Below are 20,499 nucleotides of genomic sequence, written 5' to 3' on the forward strand. Positions count from 1 at the left end.
AGTAAAGAACTTAACATCTGTGTAAGTGAACTTGCATCTGTGGGAAACAGAACTGAGCAATTTTGAAATGTCTGTATTTAGCCAGGGCTGCCATGGTATTACAACATGGGGAAACCAGTAAAGTGACTGTTGCACCTATTGAGTGTTGTGCATCAGGACATGTTTTTATTGTAGCTATGTTTTATTAGTGTAATCATGTTTTATTTAAATATTTGTATTTGTTATTATTTTTATTTTTAATTCCATTTTCATTTAGTTATAAGTTTATTGATGTTGCTTATCATCTTGATCTGTGTTATTTGCTTTATTATGGCATTGAATTTTGCGTTTTTGTATGTAAACCACCCCAAGTCCCCTCAAAGTTAATAAAGTTATTATTATTATTATTATTATTATTATTATCATTATCATTATTATTATTTAGTGAGGGAATGTCAGTGGAGTCCAGATGCATATTGGTAGAGCTGGCGCTCTGATATACATCTTTGGAATTCACAAGAAAAGTTCCAAAGTGCCTCTACTACATAGCTATATGTATAAGCGAGGTTACCCAACTTAGAATGTTATAGAACAGCAGCCAATGGCCAGTTCTACCAGTCACCTGGCTAGTCCTATAACAAGGTAAAGGGAGACTATAACTCATGTATGAGAGGTTGAGGGCAGAGTTTTCCAGGGTGTTCCTCTTTAATTCCACTTTGTTCCTCTCTATTGGAAAGCAGAGCTAGCTGTGTGTGCCTCATGGTTGGTTAGAAGATCTTCTACCTCCGCTGTAGTAGAAGACCTTGTCATGTTTCACAGCCTTGTTTTTTGGAGGTTTAAAACTGAGGCTGGATTACTATCTGTCAGGAGTGTTTTCATTGGGTATTTCTGCATGGCAGGGGAGTGGTCCTTGGGGTCTCTTCCAATTTTATGATCCTATGAACTTGGACAATGACTTGGTGGACAACACCTCCAAGTCAAGATGGCTACTAACCTTGTTGGCTGGGGGATTCTGGGTGTTGTACTCCACTGTGTTCCTCTCTTTTAAGTTAACTTTTTCAAGCCCAATGTCATCTTATCAACTGCCAGCCTCTGGAATAGGGGACCCATATGATCAATTGCCATGGGCTACAAAAATGTCTTAATTTGGCATTGTGTGCCTGACTGTAAACCTCTCAAATATCTGTTAGTAGAGTTCTTCTGCACAGGGGCTGAAGGTAAATATGGAAGGAAATAAAAGGGCCCTGTCTCTGATTCGCAGTTTTATTATCATCACTCTCATTGAGGGGGAACTTCAGGATGACATATTTTTTCTTCCAACTTTTTTTGTCCAGTTTATTTGTAGCATCCTGCCTTTGGTCTTATTTCACAACCCAAAGCCCCACTAGATGGCGTCTTACTACCACGTATTATACACACGGATTTCAAAGAGTTTGCTGCTTGAGAAATGGAAAGTGTCAATCTGTGTGTAGGATGATGACCAAAGACAGCGAGTATCTACTACTTTGTGACCAGGATTCTTTGTGCTTTCTGGTTCTAATTGGGATGTACATGTCCCCCACAAGTTGTTTTTCTGTTCTTCATTGGCTGCCACCATTAGTGGGTTTTGCTGCTGGAAATTGCAACAGCAAACACCATAGAAAAGCAAAAGAACATACAATCTGCCCTCCCATCTTTTATCTTCTCTTCTGGAAGGGAAGAGAAGATAAAAGATCTCTCCTCCCTCCTTCCCTTTCTCCCTTCCTTCTCTTCTTCCGCCTTTTCTCATCCTTCCATGTTCTGTGCATGGAGTAATGTTAATTCATTCTGAACCAGGTCAGTACACTTCTGCTGGACAAGTTACACACTTAGAATCTTGGTTATGCCAGTTTCTTCACTTTGTATTGCTGAGGACTCAGTCTAGAGCATCAAAATGCTTCAAAGGCAGTGAACCTAGGTTTTATATTCTTTGGAGAGCTGTGCCTTCACATCGTGTTGGTTGCAAACACAAACATATATCCATCATATGTCTTTTGTTGGCATTCTCTCCCTCTCTACACTCTGCACTGCGTACTATAGCATTACTGCAGCTTTTCTCAAAGCACAAGAAAAAAATCTCACCTAAACAGTAGAAACAACTTCTTGATTGAGAACTGTTTGATAGTGGGATCTGCTGCCTAGAAGAGTGGTGGAGTCTTCTTTTCTGGAGGTTTTAAAGCAGAGGCTGGATGGCCACATGTCAGGGGTGCTTGGATTGTGTACTGCTACATGGCAGGGAGTTGTACTGGTTGGCCCTTGGAGTCTCTTCCCACTCTGTGATTCAGTGGTTCTCTGTGGCCTTTCTATATGGACGAACCCAGAGGGTGTTCACTAATGCTTCTTCTTCATCCTGGAAAGAAGTGACGAGCGGAGTGCCGCAGGATTCCATCCTGGGCCCGGTCCTGTTCAACATCTTTATTAATGACTTAGATGAAGAGTTAGAAGGCAGGATCATCAAGTTTGCAGACAACACCAAATTGGGAGGGATAGCCAACACTCCAGAGGACAGGAGCAGGATTCAAAACGATCTTGACAGATTTGAGAGATGGGCCAAAACTAACAAAATGAAGTTTAACAGTGACAAATGCAAGTTACTCCACTTTGGCAGGAAAAACGAAATGCAAAGATATAGAATGGGGGATGCCTGGCTCGAGAGCAGTACGTGTGAAAAAGATCTTGGAGTCCTCGTGGACAACAAGTTAAACATGAGCCAACAATGTGATGTGGCGGCAAAAAAAGCCAATGGGATTTTGGCCTGCATTAATAGGAGCATAGTGTCTAGATCTAGGGAAGTAATGCTACCCCTCTATTCTGCTCTGGTTAGACCACACCTGGAATATTGTGTCCAATTCTGGGCACCACAATTCAAGAGAGATATTGACAAGCTGGAATGTGTCCAGAGGAGGGCGACTAAAATGATCAAGGGTCTGGAGAACAAGCCCTATGAGGAGCGGCTTGAGGAGCTGGGCATGTTTAGCCTGAAGAAGAGAAGGCTGAGAGGAGATATGATAGCCATGTATAAATATGTGAGAGGAAGTCACAGGGAGGAGGGAGCAAGCTTGTTTTCTGCTTCCTTGGAGACTAGGACACGGAACAATGGCTTCAAACTGCAAGAGAGGAGATTCCATCTGAACATGAGGAAGAACTTCCTGGCTGTGAGAGCCATTCAGCAGTGGAACTCTCTGCCCCGGAGTGTGGTGGAGGTTCCTTCTTTGGAAGCTTTTAAACAGGGGCTGGATGGCCATCTATCAGGGGTGATTTGAATGCAATATTCCTGCTTCTTGGCAGGGGGTTGGACTGGCTGGCCCATGAGGTCTCTTCCAACTCTTTGATTCTATTATTCTACATTCTATATCTGTTGGAGAGCAAGAGGAAATTGGAGAAGCACATGGCTATTTGTACAGCCAGATGAGAAGTGATTACATTATCCACTGAGAGCTCTGGAGGATCACAGAGGATCTCAATAGAGGATGTAATCATTTTGCATTGGTTATGGGAATACACCCAAATGCTTCTCTGATCCTTCACTGCAATTTTACAAGCACAGAAAGAAAGGGGGGGGGAGGGGGTTAGACGCTCCATAGTAGGTTTGGAAGTGACAAAAAAAGCTATAAAGTTCTTTTTAAATCAGAATGACTACAGTATACTGGGCCATGTAGAATTGTGGTATATGTATGTGTGTGCATGCACACATTCTTTACAGCACAACCCCTTTATCCACAGATTCAGTATCCATGGTTTCATTTGCCCACACTCCAAAAATCCCCCTCAAGTGTTTTTGGGTCTAAGTCTTCCAGTGCTATTCTGTTGTGTGCTTCCAGCCCAAGTATAGTGAAAATATAGGATTCTCTATCATCTATTGTTTCAGGTATCTGTGGGGTTATAGGGATTGTCCTATATCACATATGTAGAGTCAGAATGAGCCAAGTGTGGCTTTCCAAGTGTTGCTGGACTGCAATTAGCAAAAATCTTTGCTAGTGGAACCACTGGTGATGAATATTGGGAACTTCAGTCCAATGAAGTATGGCATTCCTGATGTATTTTTTTTAAACTTATTTGTTAAAACATCATATTCCTGCCTGTATGGTGGGATCTCAATTTAAGACAATAGAAATAAATTAGATGTAACAGAAACATATTAAACAATCTGACAAGTTAGAAACATTAGTTTTAAAACAAGTTAAAAGAGATTATAAAAACATTTTCTTTGTGATGCAGAGATGCTGGAATAGCATACCAAAGTGACCTAATGAAAGAATGTAACTTAGCATCATATAAAACAGGCATGGGGAAACTTTCATCCTCCGGGTGTTTTGGACTTTAACTCCCATAATTTCTAACAACCTACCAGCTGTTAGGAATTATGGGAGTTGAAGTCCAAAACACCTGCAGGGGCAGAGTTTGCCTATATCTGGTATAAATCATGGGGCAGTTTTCCAGCTGCTGGCAGTTTTGGACTGAGATTTTGTCAGGAAAATATAGTGGACCACTGTCGCACTTTTGTAATGGACAGAGGAGCAGATTTTATGTGCTTTGACTACAGTGATTTTCAAGCAGGATTGTTTCAGCAATAGCAGGGCAGGGAGCATGGACACTTCTGGGAGTTGCATATGCTACCTGCAGATCATATCTCGCCTATCCATGTTCTAAGACTTGAGAAGGAATATATACAAAGACACAAACCATGACATGGTGAGGAAAAAGTCAGATTTTATTGTTGTTTCATGGATTGACAGAAGTAGGGGTTAAACACTTCCCATAACACTGATAAGTGCTTTAAGTAACAAGTGCTTCGAGAACGTCCTACCCTTCAAGGATGCGCAGATCCTTGGAGCAATCCACCTCTGCACCACCCCAGCAGAGAGCTGCCCTCCCTACTCAGTGTGTATTCCATGTAATACAATTGCTTTGATTTCTGCAAGTCTGTAAACTGTTACCTTTCACTCTGTAAAGCCATGACACATGAGAGCTGCATTATTTTGTTGTGCTATGTTTTAGGGGAAGGCATAGGTTCATGTTGCCAAGCTGCTCTTTGTAATTTAAAATGGTTTTGGAGACATTTCTTCATAAAGCAAGATCCAGTCATGGAACCAAAAAAACAACAGAACTGGCAAAGTTGACTGAAGTGATGCATGACGGCTTGTGCTGTACGTTTACTACTACAGGCCAGAATTGTTGTGGGGCTGTTCCATTAGAAAATTGAATTAAACTGTTTATTCTATTTGATTTGGCAAAACCTAATGGGGAAAGTAGGATCCAGGTAGATTTTCTTTACCACATGATAATTTCTGCTTGTTCTGTGAGGTAATCACAGCTGGACAGAGAAAATTACCAGACCCCAAGGATTTCCTCCAAGTATGTATAAGTAAAAGAGCCATGAAGAGGGAAAGAAGATACAGTATTTAAAAAACAGACATATGGGCCTGCAATTTGAATCCTGTCTCGGTTGTAAGCCTTACCCTTCCTCTTTCTGCTTTCCAAGAGGTCCACTTAAAAAACAAAGTCACATGAACTAAAGTTGTTATTTTTCCCTATCGTACTGAAAATGCAAAGCAACATTAGATGCATAATTGTTCTGGAGATTCATATGAGTATGTGTACACATTTGGCCATACACCAAAGTCAGCTAGCACATCTGCAACTGGTTTTCCCTTGATACTATAAACTCGCAGGACCACTTTCTCAGAGCTTGCCTTGAAGAGAAAAATCTACTCTTGTGCTGACTATGGTGAAGGAACTACTACACTGTCTTCCTGCTCTTAAAAGTGTTCCGTGTCTTCACCCTCAAAACAGACAACGCATGCACCCTCCCAAAGATTTAAGGCTCCAACTGGTTTTTAAAAGATAACTCAAGAACAAGGGGTGGGGGGCTGTTTTTGAGTTCCGTTGAGTGGAAGAGAGAAGATTCAGATGTCAGCCTGAGCTCAAAGCTGGTTAGAGAGAAAAGAAATGGACTCAGAAAAACCTTCAGCTTTAGAAAGACTCTGAATGAAGAGGACGGAAGGGGAAAAAAGGTATGAATGAATGTTGCCCTCATGGCCATGCTGTCTGTATTTTGTTGTATTAGCAGCATATTCTTAGGAAATATCATTCCTCACCTCTGTTCGGTTTTGTGCTGAGTTGGTTGGTTGTAAGAAGGTATTTGGTAGCCCTGCCTTGGCATCTATCTCTGGAGCAAGGTATTCGCCTTCCTCTTTTGATGAAGAAGGGCAGCTCAGAGTCTCTAGCCTGAGGTAGATGGCCTGCTTTGCTCTTCCTTCCCTCTCCTTTTTCAAGGCCACTTTGTGTCATTTTCTCTTAGCACGGAGATGAATATTTAGCCAAGAAAAGTGCATTAAACGGTAGTGCATGGATGGGCCATACTTCTGTTTCACTTTCAGGTTGACAAGTAGGGTGGTCCAATGGAGAGAGGCTGGATCAGAGATGTGGAGATGCCCACATAATTCTTTTTGCAGCCTTAGCATTTACAAGGTAAGGTAAATGATTAGTAGAACATATACAACACATCAGGACACAACTACAAAATTATTTTTTTGGTTGCTAATGCCACCTTATAATTTGATGTTTGCCTATTCAAATGAGATAAGCAATACTAGTTCCTGGGTAAGTATTTAGATGACTGGCTAATTCTGTGCTAGAATTGCCATAATGTTATGCTGTGCCAGGAAGGCTGAATTTGTAGTTCTTTTTTCTCCTAACAGTATGTGGTTATTTCAGTTGAATAATAAAGAATATACAAAGCCTGCAGCTCCAGTATCACAGCTCTTTATGTTGGAGGAAACTAAATTATACAGCAAAGATGCAAATCACATGGCCCTCTCCATTTTGTTGGACTGCAAGTCCCACAATGAAAGTTGAGGTTCAACACTATGCAGAAGTTATATGTGAATACCTGTCTCTCCATTTCCCACAGCAAATGCAATTAAGCTGTTATTGCTCATGCTGTGCCAGCAATAGCAGAACCGCAGGCGCATGTTTTACTATTTTCCCCTGTGGGCAATAGGCAGGATTGGTCTTAATCACACATACCAGCTACCATTAAGGCCAGTCAAATCTGTGGACCTTTTGTTATTGGCATGTCAACAGCAAAATCAAGTCAAAACAGAGATATTAAGTTAGGCTAAATTAGTTACATATTCCAGCTGTTGAATTAAGGCTTTCAGAAAACAGATACTATCTTGCAAAATGTCTAGATTTTCATAGTTCTAGAATAAACAGTATTTAAGCAACAACAAAAAGTCCAGAAGGAGACATCACACAGATCTGATTATTTGGCATTTTCTCGACTTGAGATGTGTCACAAGTGGACATTGAAATCTCAATCTCTCTCTCTCACACACACATACACAATGTATTGTTAGTGGCAAGTGTGACATTTCAAAGCTGATTTAATAAAGAACATTTCAGTCCATTGGTAAAACAGAAATAGAATGACTGCTGATTTCTGTTTCTAACTCAATAAAGTAAACTCCAGACTCAGTAGTCATCAAAATAGATAACAAGATGACACTAATTGGTGAAGCATCCATCTCTGCTGCATCCCAAGCACATTAAGGAATATGTTGATTAATGGGTTAGTGGAGCAATGATGGGGGCCAGCTTCTTTCAAGGGAAAGAACTATGGCTTTCTGTTTCTAAATTCCACAGATAGAAGGGACGTTTCCCCATCTAGGCACAATTTACAAGAACTAGGGAAAAAGCAATAAAAGGCAGTATGTGGACAGGAAGGTTTTGGCACAATAAGAAGCCATTTCTGTAAGTTGTGTGCTATTGATTTTAATTATCTCAACAGGAAACTCCAAGAAGGCAGTTTTGAAGTACCATACTAACAGATGTCCTACTCCCTGTGCCGAATAGTACAATCAGTCCCTACTAATACCAAGCATTTAGAAGTCAACAATAGAGGAATGTGTAATCTATTTTTGAAAAAAAGATTTACCAGTACACGTTCTGAAGATAGTGGGTGAACAAAAAGTTTTGCTTTCCTCTTACAAGAGTTCTCTTATCAAACTCTAATCCAGGAACCAAGAATCTGAGGGTAATGAAAATAATTTGGAACAATTACAAGAGGTTCTGCTCATCATGGAACAGTATTTCTGTCAAAGCCAATTCAGTTTAGACTGAGTAAGTGAACATCTAATTGTTGTATTCAAGAGCAAAAAAGTCACTTATTACTGAGGTAGATGCAGTTATCTTGATGTTGCAGCTGACAAAAAAGTAAAAGAAAACAAGGATAGACATTTACAGGATTGCAAAACAGGAAGTTGCTTAAATATGCACCTGCAGAAGTTTAAATTTCCAACCACAAACACCACATCACACACAACAGTCAGACATCCTCACCAACGTTCTATGGTCAATGGGCAACATGATGGGAAATTAAAAGCAACCAAGTTTGGGGAAGAAGAGGAAGGAAGTATCCAAGACAAAGGGTTCTTGAGGGTATGACACATCTACCACTTTTCAGAATAAACTGGAGAAACAATTGTATGAATTACTGGGACAGATATCCTGGCTAAGTAGATATCTAGTGTCAGACACAGACTTTAAGAGTTCTATATGCCTTAGAACTGGACTCACTACACGATTTGGAGACCTGTCAGGCCCTGTAGAAGAACCCTGACAGTGCAAGCATGCAGGACCCGTGTCCCTTGGTCCAGTTGGGGACATTGAGGCATAAGGCAACTGCACATGTATCACTGGATCTTATCCAGAGGAAAAGAATGCCAAAGGAAAGGACAAATGCTCCACAAAGGTAGAGGACTATAAAACATATCCAAACAATGGCTTTGGTTATGGTGATGATCTCAAACAGTCTGACTGATTCCAACAAGATTCCTATTCCATGACATCATTAGGACCACTCTGATGTGAAGCATATTCATGGAGAGACAGTGCACAAGGATACAACATTTGGAACACATTTTGGATACCCCATGACCTTTGAAGGACAGTAATAGAGTAGCATGTTAGTGATCTTCCTCTACTAGAGAAAAGTTTTCACATACCAAACCACTGTCTACTGAAGATGAAACATCTTTTTGGCAGCTGAAGAGTCATCATTTGTAAAATCATAGGGAGAGCCTTTGAAAATCCTTTGTTTCACCAAGACGAACATAAAATTATATCCATTTGCAATCTACAAGATAACAGCATTCACATTCCTTCAAATAAAACACAACTGAACACACAGGCAAAAAGGAGCGTTGAGTGCAATATCAACTCCTTTTTCACATGATGCTAGCATTGTAGAATTCCAATATGAGGCACATCGCATTTACTTTGTGTGTGTGTGTGTGTATCCATCTTGACCTCATTTTAGTTTATTAGGATTAGATTTAAGGCTTTCTCATAATTCATGTGGACAATGTTGTTACTAACCTGGAGATCAAAAATAAAGAAGTCTGAATTACTTCCTCCATATTTTGTCATTTTGGTCATATTACATTATGACTTATGATATGATAATAACTGTTCAGTGCATGTCTAACATAACATTATCCCTACATCTCATAGCACCCTGTTCAGTAATCTGGGCACATAAAGAATGCTCAACACTTCATTGTGTACAACAGCATTAACAATGGTTTTGAGGGCCAAGATTGGCTGCTGGTCTCCTAGTATGTGATTGTTTGGGCATATCCCTGTATTGCTGGGGTAAACAGTGCCATACTTTCAATGCAATATGTTACCATTAAGGCTTTTCTTTGTTTTTTTGCGATCATACATACCAGCAGTGTGGAAAGGAGAGATAACAGAAAACTTTGCTATCATTAGAAGTAGAAATAAGAAAAAAGAAAATTATTTTAACAGTGAAGAAAATCAACAGTAAAAACTTATTTGTTAATTCCCTTTTGAAAATTAGAATAAAAAATTAAATTGGTGTAAAAATGTAGCAGTGTTACCCATCTGACAAATAAGAAAACAAAATGCCCTAAAATGTAACAAGAGTTATAGCTGCTTATTCTATGAATGAGTTTTGAGTTCCATCACAAGTCAGTAAACAAATCAGGAGGAAAATTAGGCCTACAAGTTCCAGTTAAATCAATGGGGCATGTTCATTTTCATTTCAATGCAATTTACATTGAAACTATCTTTTTCTAGAAGTGAGTACAAAATGTGTCCCAGTGCTATTGTTGGTTTTGAGATTGATAGGATTCATTTGCAAAAGCCCTCTGCTTTAAAGTACAGTATATCAATTCTGACTCCTTCAAGATTGTGTGTATGCCAGAATTGATCCTTTCTGCTTGATAAAACAATGACTAACAAGATGGCAACATAGGAGGAAATACAAACAAGAATTTGAGATAAGGATGCTAACATGAGCAAAAATAATGTTATGGCCAAATGATAAACTTACTTTTAAAATCATTTCCCTGTGATGGAAAAGCAGTTAACTGCATTGCTAGTTGAGTTAATTGTATTTTCTCTAATTTCAAAATCCTGGTTATTTGGTGTAATATAATTTTAGAAAAGGCATCCCAATAGTCCGTAAAAGGACTAAGCGCAAAATCCAAATCTTTTGCTGCCCATATTTGCCTCAGTTCCTCAAGACAAAAGCATAAAAAGAAACAAGTCGCTTGAGTATTTGAGAGTCCCCAGTGACTACATTTAACAGATGTTGGAAGGAGTGACACGAAGGGAGCTGACTCCAGTGCCCTTTCCTTCCAGCAGCTTGTTGTCAGGTGCACTTCAGGTGCACTGAATCATCACTCCCTCAGGGACCTGCTAGCAAGCAAAACTTTAAGAATAATGTGATTTGGACTACTCAGTTCCCTGAGAAACCAGATTGTGCTACAAGAAAAAAAAACACATCATAGGTTATATGAAACAGACAGAACAAGATCCCGGGAGTCTGGCTTTCAACTGGCTGTCACTTGGTTCTAGTAGTGCTAAAATGATGCCTTGAGTTGGTGGCACTTGAGGCCTTTTTTCTTTTTTAAAACACAGACAACATACACCCATATGGTGCTACTACAGTACAATCAAATGCAATGCCAAAATTATACAGCTGACTGCTCCTATATATGCTGACTCATTTGATAGAACCCTGGTCACTGCCTTGAAAACAGATGCAAACTGAAAGGAGTTCTATGTACTTTAACCGCTTCAGTAAAAATCTTCTATAGCCAAGAACCATTGTGTGTATTTGTATTTTTAACCATTTGTTCCACGTGGAGTGGTCCCATACTGTCCTTCTGTGCATGTTCCACTGCTGAGCATGCTCAGAGCAGCGGAGATGGTTTTATAGTTCCTTGTGAAGCTGTGCTGTATAGGCCCTTTTGCTTCCACAACAACGCCTACTGTAACAAGCTTTACAATAAACACTGTTGAATTCTGAGTTCTTCAGAAACCTGTTTGAGTGGAGGCCGAATTCAGAAGGATTGTCTCTCTGCTGCACAGTCATACGTGGCCCTTTGACTCTTTGCCTTCTGTCACTGTCTTCGTAAGATCAATTTCAGACGATGCCTTTTCTTCCTGCTCTTCTGGGGTTTTACTGGCCTCCTCCTGAAACCAGGAGCAAATATTCCATATGTAGGGATTACTGCAGAGTTATATGTCTACACAACACAAATCTAAGATCCTCATATCTTTTGGTACAAAAAATGATAATGCAAACAAAATGTACAATATTTTTGTAATTTAATTCCCTATTTGCTGAGTACATGTAGTATTGCCAGACTGAAAACTGGAGAAGGTTCCTATATAATGATGGTTCTGTAAAAGAGGAGTTTCCAAGTAGGTATTCATTAACTGGGAACATGCAATACCTGCTGAAATTCTCTCTTCTACACAATCCTTAAAGTAGGGTGTCAAAACTAATTTTCATTGAAGGCAACATCAGCCTTATGGTTGCTTTCAAAGGGCCGTTGAATCCATGGACAGAGTATCTGTGGATACAGAGGTCCAACTATAACCTTTCTACATAGTGTTCAGTGCTCTCTGAGTGCCCAAATGTTATTGAGCAACTACTCTGATTACTCGCCATGTGGACTGGGGATAATGGGAATTCCAGCCCAACAGCACTTGTGCCTAAAAGCTTGGGGAAAGGTTAAAAGACATTTTAACTTCAGACGTTGTATCCACAAGCCTGGTATCTAAATTCAAACCCCATTATCCTGACTGAACAGAACAAACTGCAGTCGTCCAGATGTTACAACTCTTATCAGCTCTAGTCATGATGATGAATTCTTGAGTTGTAGCTCAGCATCTGGAAGGCCACATAAAATGACATGGTGAACCAGATTTGGCCTATAGGCCTTGAATTTGACACACATACCTTAAAGACACATCATCCCTCTTCAGTTTTCTATGGAGCAGTGTTTGGTGAATAATAGTCAAAACAAACTGCATTTAGCACAGCTCCTGAACTTTCCAGACTAACTATACTTGTCAGGTGAAAAAGAGGGCAAAACCCCTGTCCTTTAATGGTTCTGTAAAAGAGGAAATTTCAGCAGATAGAGCTTGTGTGAAAATCTATCTTCTATACAACTACTAAAGACACAGGAGCCCTGTCGTCTTTTTTCATTAGGCAAGCATAAGATGAATGCAGAAAAGGACTGGAAAGATCCAAGGAACTTGCATATAGGACAATCTCCAGAATATGAAATAACAGGGTGGTTATTACTCACTGTGTACGAAAACATTTAAGTTTTTTTTTTCTGAAGTCATCTCATAAAATGAATAGATTAGGAAACTGTCAGTCACAAAATGAATGCATTTGAGGTTTACAATATGTTCCCCATCTACATTCTGGCTCTGATTCAGAGGCCCATACATGGGCTGAATTCCTGTTGTTACGAGACATGTAGTTCTGTAACAGCAAGATCATTTTCCCTTGCTGTTGTTGATTATAAGAAAGACCCGTTTCTACATCTGATCCAGCTATGCATCTGAAGAGCCCTTTATTACCACTGAAATCAGTGGGAAAGGCTTGCTGATTTTAATGCAACCTATCCTTGCTTTGAATATGACTTGTACTGAGTACTTTTTTTGTTTATTATCTATTCCCCCCCCCCCCCCACCCAATAAAAGAAAAACTTTTCTGTATTGAGATTTTGGAAGCTTTATGTTTCTAAGAAAACAAACTGTCCCTTTCCTGTGCTATTATGAGAGTAGATGTGAAAGTTCTTCCATAGATGAAGCTTGATCATTTTCTCCCACAGCTTAAAAGAAAAAATATATATAATACTTTGCTAGTTTTTTTATGTGTCTAATATCATACTGTTTGACAATGGTTGGAAGGTAGCCGTATTGGCATGGTGCAAACCTTTGCATCTCTCTCTGCAAACTTCTTGAACATGTTGGCATATATCTTTCGGTCACGCTCATTGTGTTCCTTTGTTTTCTTCTGACAAATGGTGATTTGTGATCTGGCTGCCTTGTTTTCTGGATTCACTTCTAGCACACTCTGAAAGTCACATTTTGCCAGCTCAAATTCATTCATGAGTAGCCGTGCTTCTCCTCTTCTGTACAAGCCCTTTTCATTGGCCTGGTCCAGCGCTAATGCCTGAAAACATACATTCCTACAATTAACATAACTCAAATGATTTCACATAGCAGGAGAGAACACAAGAATGGGGAAAATCTGAGTCATGAAGGAAATGTGGGCAGAAAAAAATATTTGTCAAGGGAAATATTTGACACAGAAGGTCTGTGGTGAAGTGTATTATTATTTTGTTTTGTTTTAGTTATGGATAGAAGCCATAGAATAACGCGTGTGTGTGTGTACCTCTAAGTCACCTGTCAATTTATGGAGAACTCATAAATTTCATAAGCTCTACTTAAGCAAGGAATGCTCGGAGATTGTTTTACCAGTTCCTTCCTCTGAAATATAGCTTATAGCACCCGGTATGCATTGGTAGTCTTCCATCTAAGTACTAACCAGGGCTGGCTCTGCTGTGCTTCCAAGATCAGATGGGATTGGCTGCCTCTAGCAGATTTAGGCCCTCATAAAATAATAGCCATGGCTTAAAAATCAATTGTATAGGGATAAGCAGCACTGCCATGAGAGGGCACAATATAGGATTCAATATAGATTTTACACATATCCTAAACTTTCATTTAGGGGGGAGAGGTTGAAGTTGAGTAAAATGTACCCTCCAAATGTTGTGAGACTACAATACCCATCAACTTCTATCATTGGCTCTGCTGCCTAGGGTGATAATGGCATGCTGTCCACCACAGGTTTAATTTCCATTGAGTCATAATATGATCTTAGAGTAGTTGCTCTTTCTGAGGCTACTCTACCTTGATGAATTGTTGTGAGGAAGAAATGGGAAAGAAGAGAATCATTTATACTATCTTGAACCCATTGCAGTAAAAATGGAATATATTAAATTTGACTAATAAAAATATTTCTAGGGAATGGGGACCCTCCAAGAAAGCACATGCAAGAGTGGAGGAGTGCAAGTACATAGAGTTCCAAACAGATCCAAAACCAAATTCCTAGACATGTTGTATGTTTATTAGCATCAGTAACTAAACTCTAGTTTGAAGGTTTTTAAAATAGAAAAGTAGCATCTAAAGCCCACAGTTAAAATGTAATGAATATTACAATGAGAAATTCTGAAGTGAAATGTTTTCATCAGATCCTTCTGTAATCAAATAAGCATTTTAATACAACTAATACCAGTATATGTATATGAGATATGCACATATATCAGCACGAATCTCAGACACATACATGTATTAAGATAACACAAATCTTGTACACTAGTTCACAAAATGCATTTTGTCTCCAATACTAATGAGAAATTTACATATTTTAGAGGCCCAGCTATCTATAGCTGTAAATAGAACATTCCATCAAGTGTAATATGATACAGTGACTAAATGCGAACGGATATTATGCTTAAAGCTTCCAAAAAAGAGGCCCAGAAGAAAAACTATGGGCAATGTTTTGGTGATGACTCACAAACCCCAGATATTTATAGTTTTATCCATAAGCACATGCTGTAGTCTTTGCATATTTATCTCAGTAATGTAAATGTTCTGTTGCAGTTTTAACACTTTGTTCTGGCTGTGGTACATTCAGAGACCTGAATCTTGAATAAATAGGAGTAACCACATTCTGCATACTTCTCTTGAAGCCCAGATTGTGGTCCATTCTATAATAATACAGTTATGCATGATTAACTGATGGAAAACAGTGGGCAATCCACATAAAAATCCATTGGAACAACCCACTATGAAGCAAAAACATGGAAGCTATAGCTTTCACACCAACTCTCCTTTTTCTCAGAGATGTTAAGCAACAATATGTGCATGCCATAAAATTTCAAAGGCATTACCTGATTCTGTATTGTGAGCACATTTTTAAAAAAAAGGAAAAGATGACATCTCTCGTGGACCTCCAAGAGCACCACATCCTCAACTTCTACTGCACATATAGCCATACTTTCTATAGTTCAGAGGGGTATCTTGGGAAAGGCAGCCCTATTGTAATGTTAGCATCAGGTCTGCAGAACCTATGGCCCTCCAGATGTTTGGGACTCTGACTCCCAGAAGTCCTAGCTAGTTTGTGCAATGGTCAGTAATTCTGGGAGCTGAAGTTCAAGACATCTGGTGGGTCACGGCTTGTGTAGGCCTGGTTTTCATGTATAAATAGTGAGGGCCAGGATCTTTAATGAGGAATTCTGACACTGTTCTCACTCCCCTCATTTAGAGTACTTGAGCTAATCTACAATAAAGACATCTAATGGATTTGCTAAAACTAAAGCATCCTAAGTTTCCAAGATGAAATAAAAACATTCATGTTCTAAAGGTAATTATAGCAACAGTCAATCAGCACCTGAGTGTTAGGAAGTGATTTAGTTCTACATCTATTAGACAATAATTTACTGCCTTTTGATAATTTCTCTAAAGTATTTTGGCACACCTTTTTGAGATGTTAGAAAACTAGAGTCAGCAGTTGGGTTGACAGAGAGGTAAACAGGACAGACTATGGATGAATGTACACTGTAGAATTAGTGCAGTTTGACACTAATGATGGTGGTCCAGTGCTATGGAATCCTGGGGTTTGCAGCTCCATGAGGAACCAGCACTCCTTTCAGATAAGCCAAAAGACCCTGTAAAACCGCAGCTCCCATGATTCCACAGCCTCGAGCCATGGCAATTATTCTTAATTTTATGTTTACTTCTCCTGAAGAAGACTCAATTGAAGTGGTGTCAAATTGCATTCATTTCCACAGTGTAGCTGCACCAAAGGTCACTCCCTACCCTCAATAACTTCCTCAATCCTTTACAGACAAATGCGGTTCTACCTTATTGCAGTACTCAATTGCTTTAGTATAATCCCGCAGCTTCAAGGAGCACATGGCAAGGTTGAGGAAGGCAGCCAGCAACAAGGATTCTGAAGCTTTAGATTCCCTTTCCGATAAGCCATATTCCATTTCTAACCAGGACACAATCTTCCCGTACTGAATCACTGCTTGCAGGTACTTGCCTTCCTAAGAACAGAGGAGAGGAAACCAGGCTATGAATGGCATTTTACAAAGCAGAAAGATATTCATTTCTGAAATACGTGTTATGATTTGAAAGCTAACATGTTGAGAATGAGGAAATGGAAGAATTTTTAAAAGACAAGACTGTAAGAGGAATAGGAATTATAAGTGTGGGAGTCAAGAAGTAAAGAATCAGAAAGACTGGTGTAAACTGTTCTGGCAATTCTTCAAGACCACCACTTGTCTGGGAGAGGGGAGTATTAGTATTAGAGCTCATACCCAAAGGAGACTCAAAGCAGCTAACATTAAAAACCACAACATGTGAATTAAAGCCTAATGCATATAAACATTAAAATAAAATTAAACATAGAAATATTACAAATATATAGTTAAAACCAATAAAACAATTTAAAAATATATTAAACTACATAAAACACAGAACTCCCTTGATCTAATAACTACAGCTGATATCCTGAACTCCCCTGGGCTTTTGGTATATATATTGAGAATTTTTTAAAGTGTATTTTAATTGGAAATGTTAACAGAAAATTTTTTTTAAAGAAAACAATTTCTATACTAGGTATGGGCAATCCATGGTTCTAAATGGTTCTAAAGTACTTATAAAACCAGGGGGTGTTGGTGCTCTGCTTCTAAAGTGTGCTGAAGTTCTGGTGGTGAAAATTTCCAAACTCTAACAAAACTTTAAAAATGTCATTATAAATGTCAGTTCCTAATTGGTTCTGTCATAAAATCACCAATAATGAGATAATAATGAATTCTGAAAGTTTTGTTAGAGTTCTGAAATTTTCATCACCAGAACTTTAGCAACACTTTAAAAGTAAAGCACCAGCTTTAGCAACACTTTAGAAGCAAAGCATCATCACCCTCTAGTTTTTAAGTACTTTAGAACCATTAAGAACTATGGATTGCCCAAGCCTACTCTATACTTAGATATACATAAGTATACTTGAACAACGTGTCCTAATCATTTATACAACTAACTATGCAATTTCTCCCAATAACATACATTTTACATAAACACAAATATTTAATACAAACATATATACACCCAGAAGTCAACCCTGAATCTCATGCCACCTCTGTCTCAGTCTCATTCCAGTTTTCAAGCAGCTTCAGGTGCTAAAAAAAGTCAAACAGGAAAGTAAACCAGAAAAGGGAATGGATTGGATTTGCTTGAGAAGCATAGCACATACTCAGCTTCATCTCTTGACTATTGCCATTTATAAACATGTTGGACTGACCTTGAAATAAACAGTCCCTTTCTCTTTAACAATGGCAGCCTGTTCAAGTTTCTCTTTGGTGTCCATTTCCCAGGATTCTTTGGCCTATAAGTAAACATTTATAGCAATTGTTTAATAATGGTAAGAAGATGAATGCCTGTAAACCAGAGCAACATTTATGGAAACCGCGTTTGCACTTCTAAACACAATAATCTTCATAGAATCATGCTGTTTCCAATACTGACATTATCATTTCTATTAGCAAGGAGCAGTGGCTGTTTTCACTATGCCAACAGGAAATGTGGACAGCAACACCGGAGAGCATTAGTTTGCTTAAAATATACTCTGTTACATCAACTTTAGAAATTAAACAAAATCAAGATATAATCAAATATCTATGGTGTTTGAGATAAAATTTTAGAGTTCCCCATGTCCCAATCTGATCTCACTTAAAGCCTTCTTGAAAGTACATCCCTCAAGAAGCATGTTAGGCTGGAGAAAGTGATGAAAGGAAGTCTCTACAAATTTCTCTGAGGGTAGAAAGGGTGGGGAAAAAACCAATCACCAAAGCCTGCTTCCTGAAAACATTTCCCATTATAGACTTAGCAGCACAGCTCCACCTTATGTACATCTTGTTCCTTCACTGTACTGTACTGTACAGAGATGGGCACATTCTTCAACACCCCGAAGAGGGCACAGCCTGTTCAGCAATTCTGCCCTGCCCTCCTTTCAGGACTGTTTGGCAGGACATGGTTTTTTTTTTTGTCTGCAGCCCAAGGGGGAAAAATACAAAAGGAACAAGTCCAGGACAAGTCTTGGACCCCACCCAAAACAATAAAACAAACTAACACACAAGAACACTGTGATCTTAGTTGACGTATCTGCTTTACCAAGCTTTGTCACAAACATACTGAGGGATGAAGGGAGAAACAGGACATCCTAAATGTTTTCATTGCAGAAGGGTTACTATGGGTAAATGTCAAAATATGTATGTGTCTGTTTGTTATTTAAAGAAAGTCAATTTTTTTACCTTTTCAAAACTTTTCAGTATAACTTCATATACAAGGTCAGTATTTGGCCCTATGCCAAATGCAAGCTTCCCTGCTTCACCAAACCCATATCTGAAACAAAGCGGAGAAACAAGACACTAAGAGAAATGGCACAAGTTCAGGCTTTTTATTCAGCATTCTGGGTATTTATGCTCACGTGGAGATAGCATCAACTAGTTACACATTGGGCCCTGGAGACTAAACAGATGTTACCTAGGAAACAAGTGGCTAAGTAACTCGTGTGTGTCAAAACACAGATTTTATATACTACACTGGAGTCATCTGTATGATTTCTATTGAATACAATTATATACTGTGTATTTCATTAATTTTTCTTAAATGGATCATGCATCTGATTTTTCACTAATGCAATTTTTCATAAGCTCCTTAGAATCCCTGATGATCACAGTATTATTTATTTGCGACATTTATATGCCGCCCTTCTCACCCCGAAGGGGAATCAGAGCAGTTTACAAGATACACACACACACACACAATATTTTATATTATTAGCATAGTACAATTTCATTATTATATATTACTATATTGTACTATATCATTATAATAAACACTATTTTTTCTCTCCACCCTTTAAAAAAATGTTTATGGCACAAGTAACTGCTGAATACATGGCAACCAAAAGATGTAGTGTGGGTACTATTTCTTTCAAGATTTGTATTAAGGCAGAAAATAATTTAAAGACAATTCGTATGCAGAATTGTCTTCCCTTGACAGATATTAATGGTTTCAACTGAAACATAGGTTCACAAAGGAACCATGGTAAAATAGCTGTATAACTATATCTCTGCTTGGAGTTGTACATTATAGAATCTGTGTAATATGTATATATGTATATAAGAAGGAGTGGGAGAACAACAGACTCCCTAGTTTCTTACTGAGCTCCGATATGCAGAATGCAGTGTTCTCCCCTCTGCATCTTCTCCAAGGCTTTGTCAATTCCAATGGGAATATCATGGTCTTCTCCTTCTCCAACAGTGAAAGCAACATCTCTGCAATCAAACATTCTGCCCTCACAGAATCCTTTCAGATGGACTATATGGGAGAAGAAGGAATCATAAGCTCCAAAACATAAAATATTTTGAGAAGCATTAATGAGGGATATAACCAAAATGTATTTTTGCTACCATTTATATCCCATAATGCATGGAATGGCTGCCAAAATAAACTCTAAACTCACAGTGCTACTAATTACTACCAATTTTTGAAGTGCGACTACCACCACTGACTTAAGAATGCATGAATGAACTGGTAGCAACAGGTCTTGCATGATATCAAGTCTAACTATACAGACTTCGAGAAACTAATCTAGTTACATTGTGGTCCACTTCCACAAGCCACTATATAGACCAGTGTTTCTCAGCCTTCCTAATGCTGCAACCCCTTAATACAGTTCCTCATGTTGTGGTGACCCCAATCATGACATTATTTTTGTTGCTATTTCATAACTATAATTTTCTATTATTATGAATCGTAATGTAAATATTATCTGATATGCAGGATGTATGTTCAGTCACTGCATGAAATTTGGCACAAATACCCGATACACCAAAATCTGAATACTGGTGGGGTTGGGGGGATTGATTTTGCCATTTGGGAGTTGTAGTTGCTGGGATTTATAGATAAACTACAATCAAAGAGCATTCTAAACTCCACCAACAATGAAATTGAACCAATCTTGGTACACAGAACTCCTATGACCAACAGAAAAGACTGGAAGGGTTTGGTAGCCATTGACCTTGAGTTTTG

General features: G+C 38.8%; 1 protein-coding gene across 3 annotated transcripts in view; it reads right to left on the reverse strand.

The window, feature by feature from the left end:
• Positions 1-4,690: 4,690 nt before the first annotated feature.
• FKBP5 (FKBP prolyl isomerase 5) overlaps positions 4,691-20,499 on the reverse strand; it is a 68,256-nt gene continuing 52,447 nt past the window's right edge. For all 3 annotated transcript variants that reach the window (XM_060773190.2, XM_060773191.2, XM_060773189.2), the window contains exons 6-11: positions 19,629-19,785; positions 18,714-18,804; positions 17,705-17,788; positions 16,263-16,448; positions 13,268-13,507; positions 4,691-11,505 (exon numbers count right to left, since the gene is read on the reverse strand). In XM_060773190.2, coding sequence (XP_060629173.2) covers positions 11,401-11,505; positions 13,268-13,507; positions 16,263-16,448; positions 17,705-17,788; positions 18,714-18,804; positions 19,629-19,785 — 863 coding nt within the window. In that variant the 3' untranslated portion in view covers positions 4,691-11,400. The remainder of the gene's footprint in view (positions 11,506-13,267; positions 13,508-16,262; positions 16,449-17,704; positions 17,789-18,713; positions 18,805-19,628; positions 19,786-20,499) is intronic.

Source organism: Anolis sagrei, chromosome 4 (assembly GCF_037176765.1).
Source record: "Anolis sagrei isolate rAnoSag1 chromosome 4, rAnoSag1.mat, whole genome shotgun sequence".
Lineage (NCBI taxonomy): Eukaryota > Metazoa > Chordata > Lepidosauria > Squamata > Dactyloidae > Anolis > Anolis sagrei.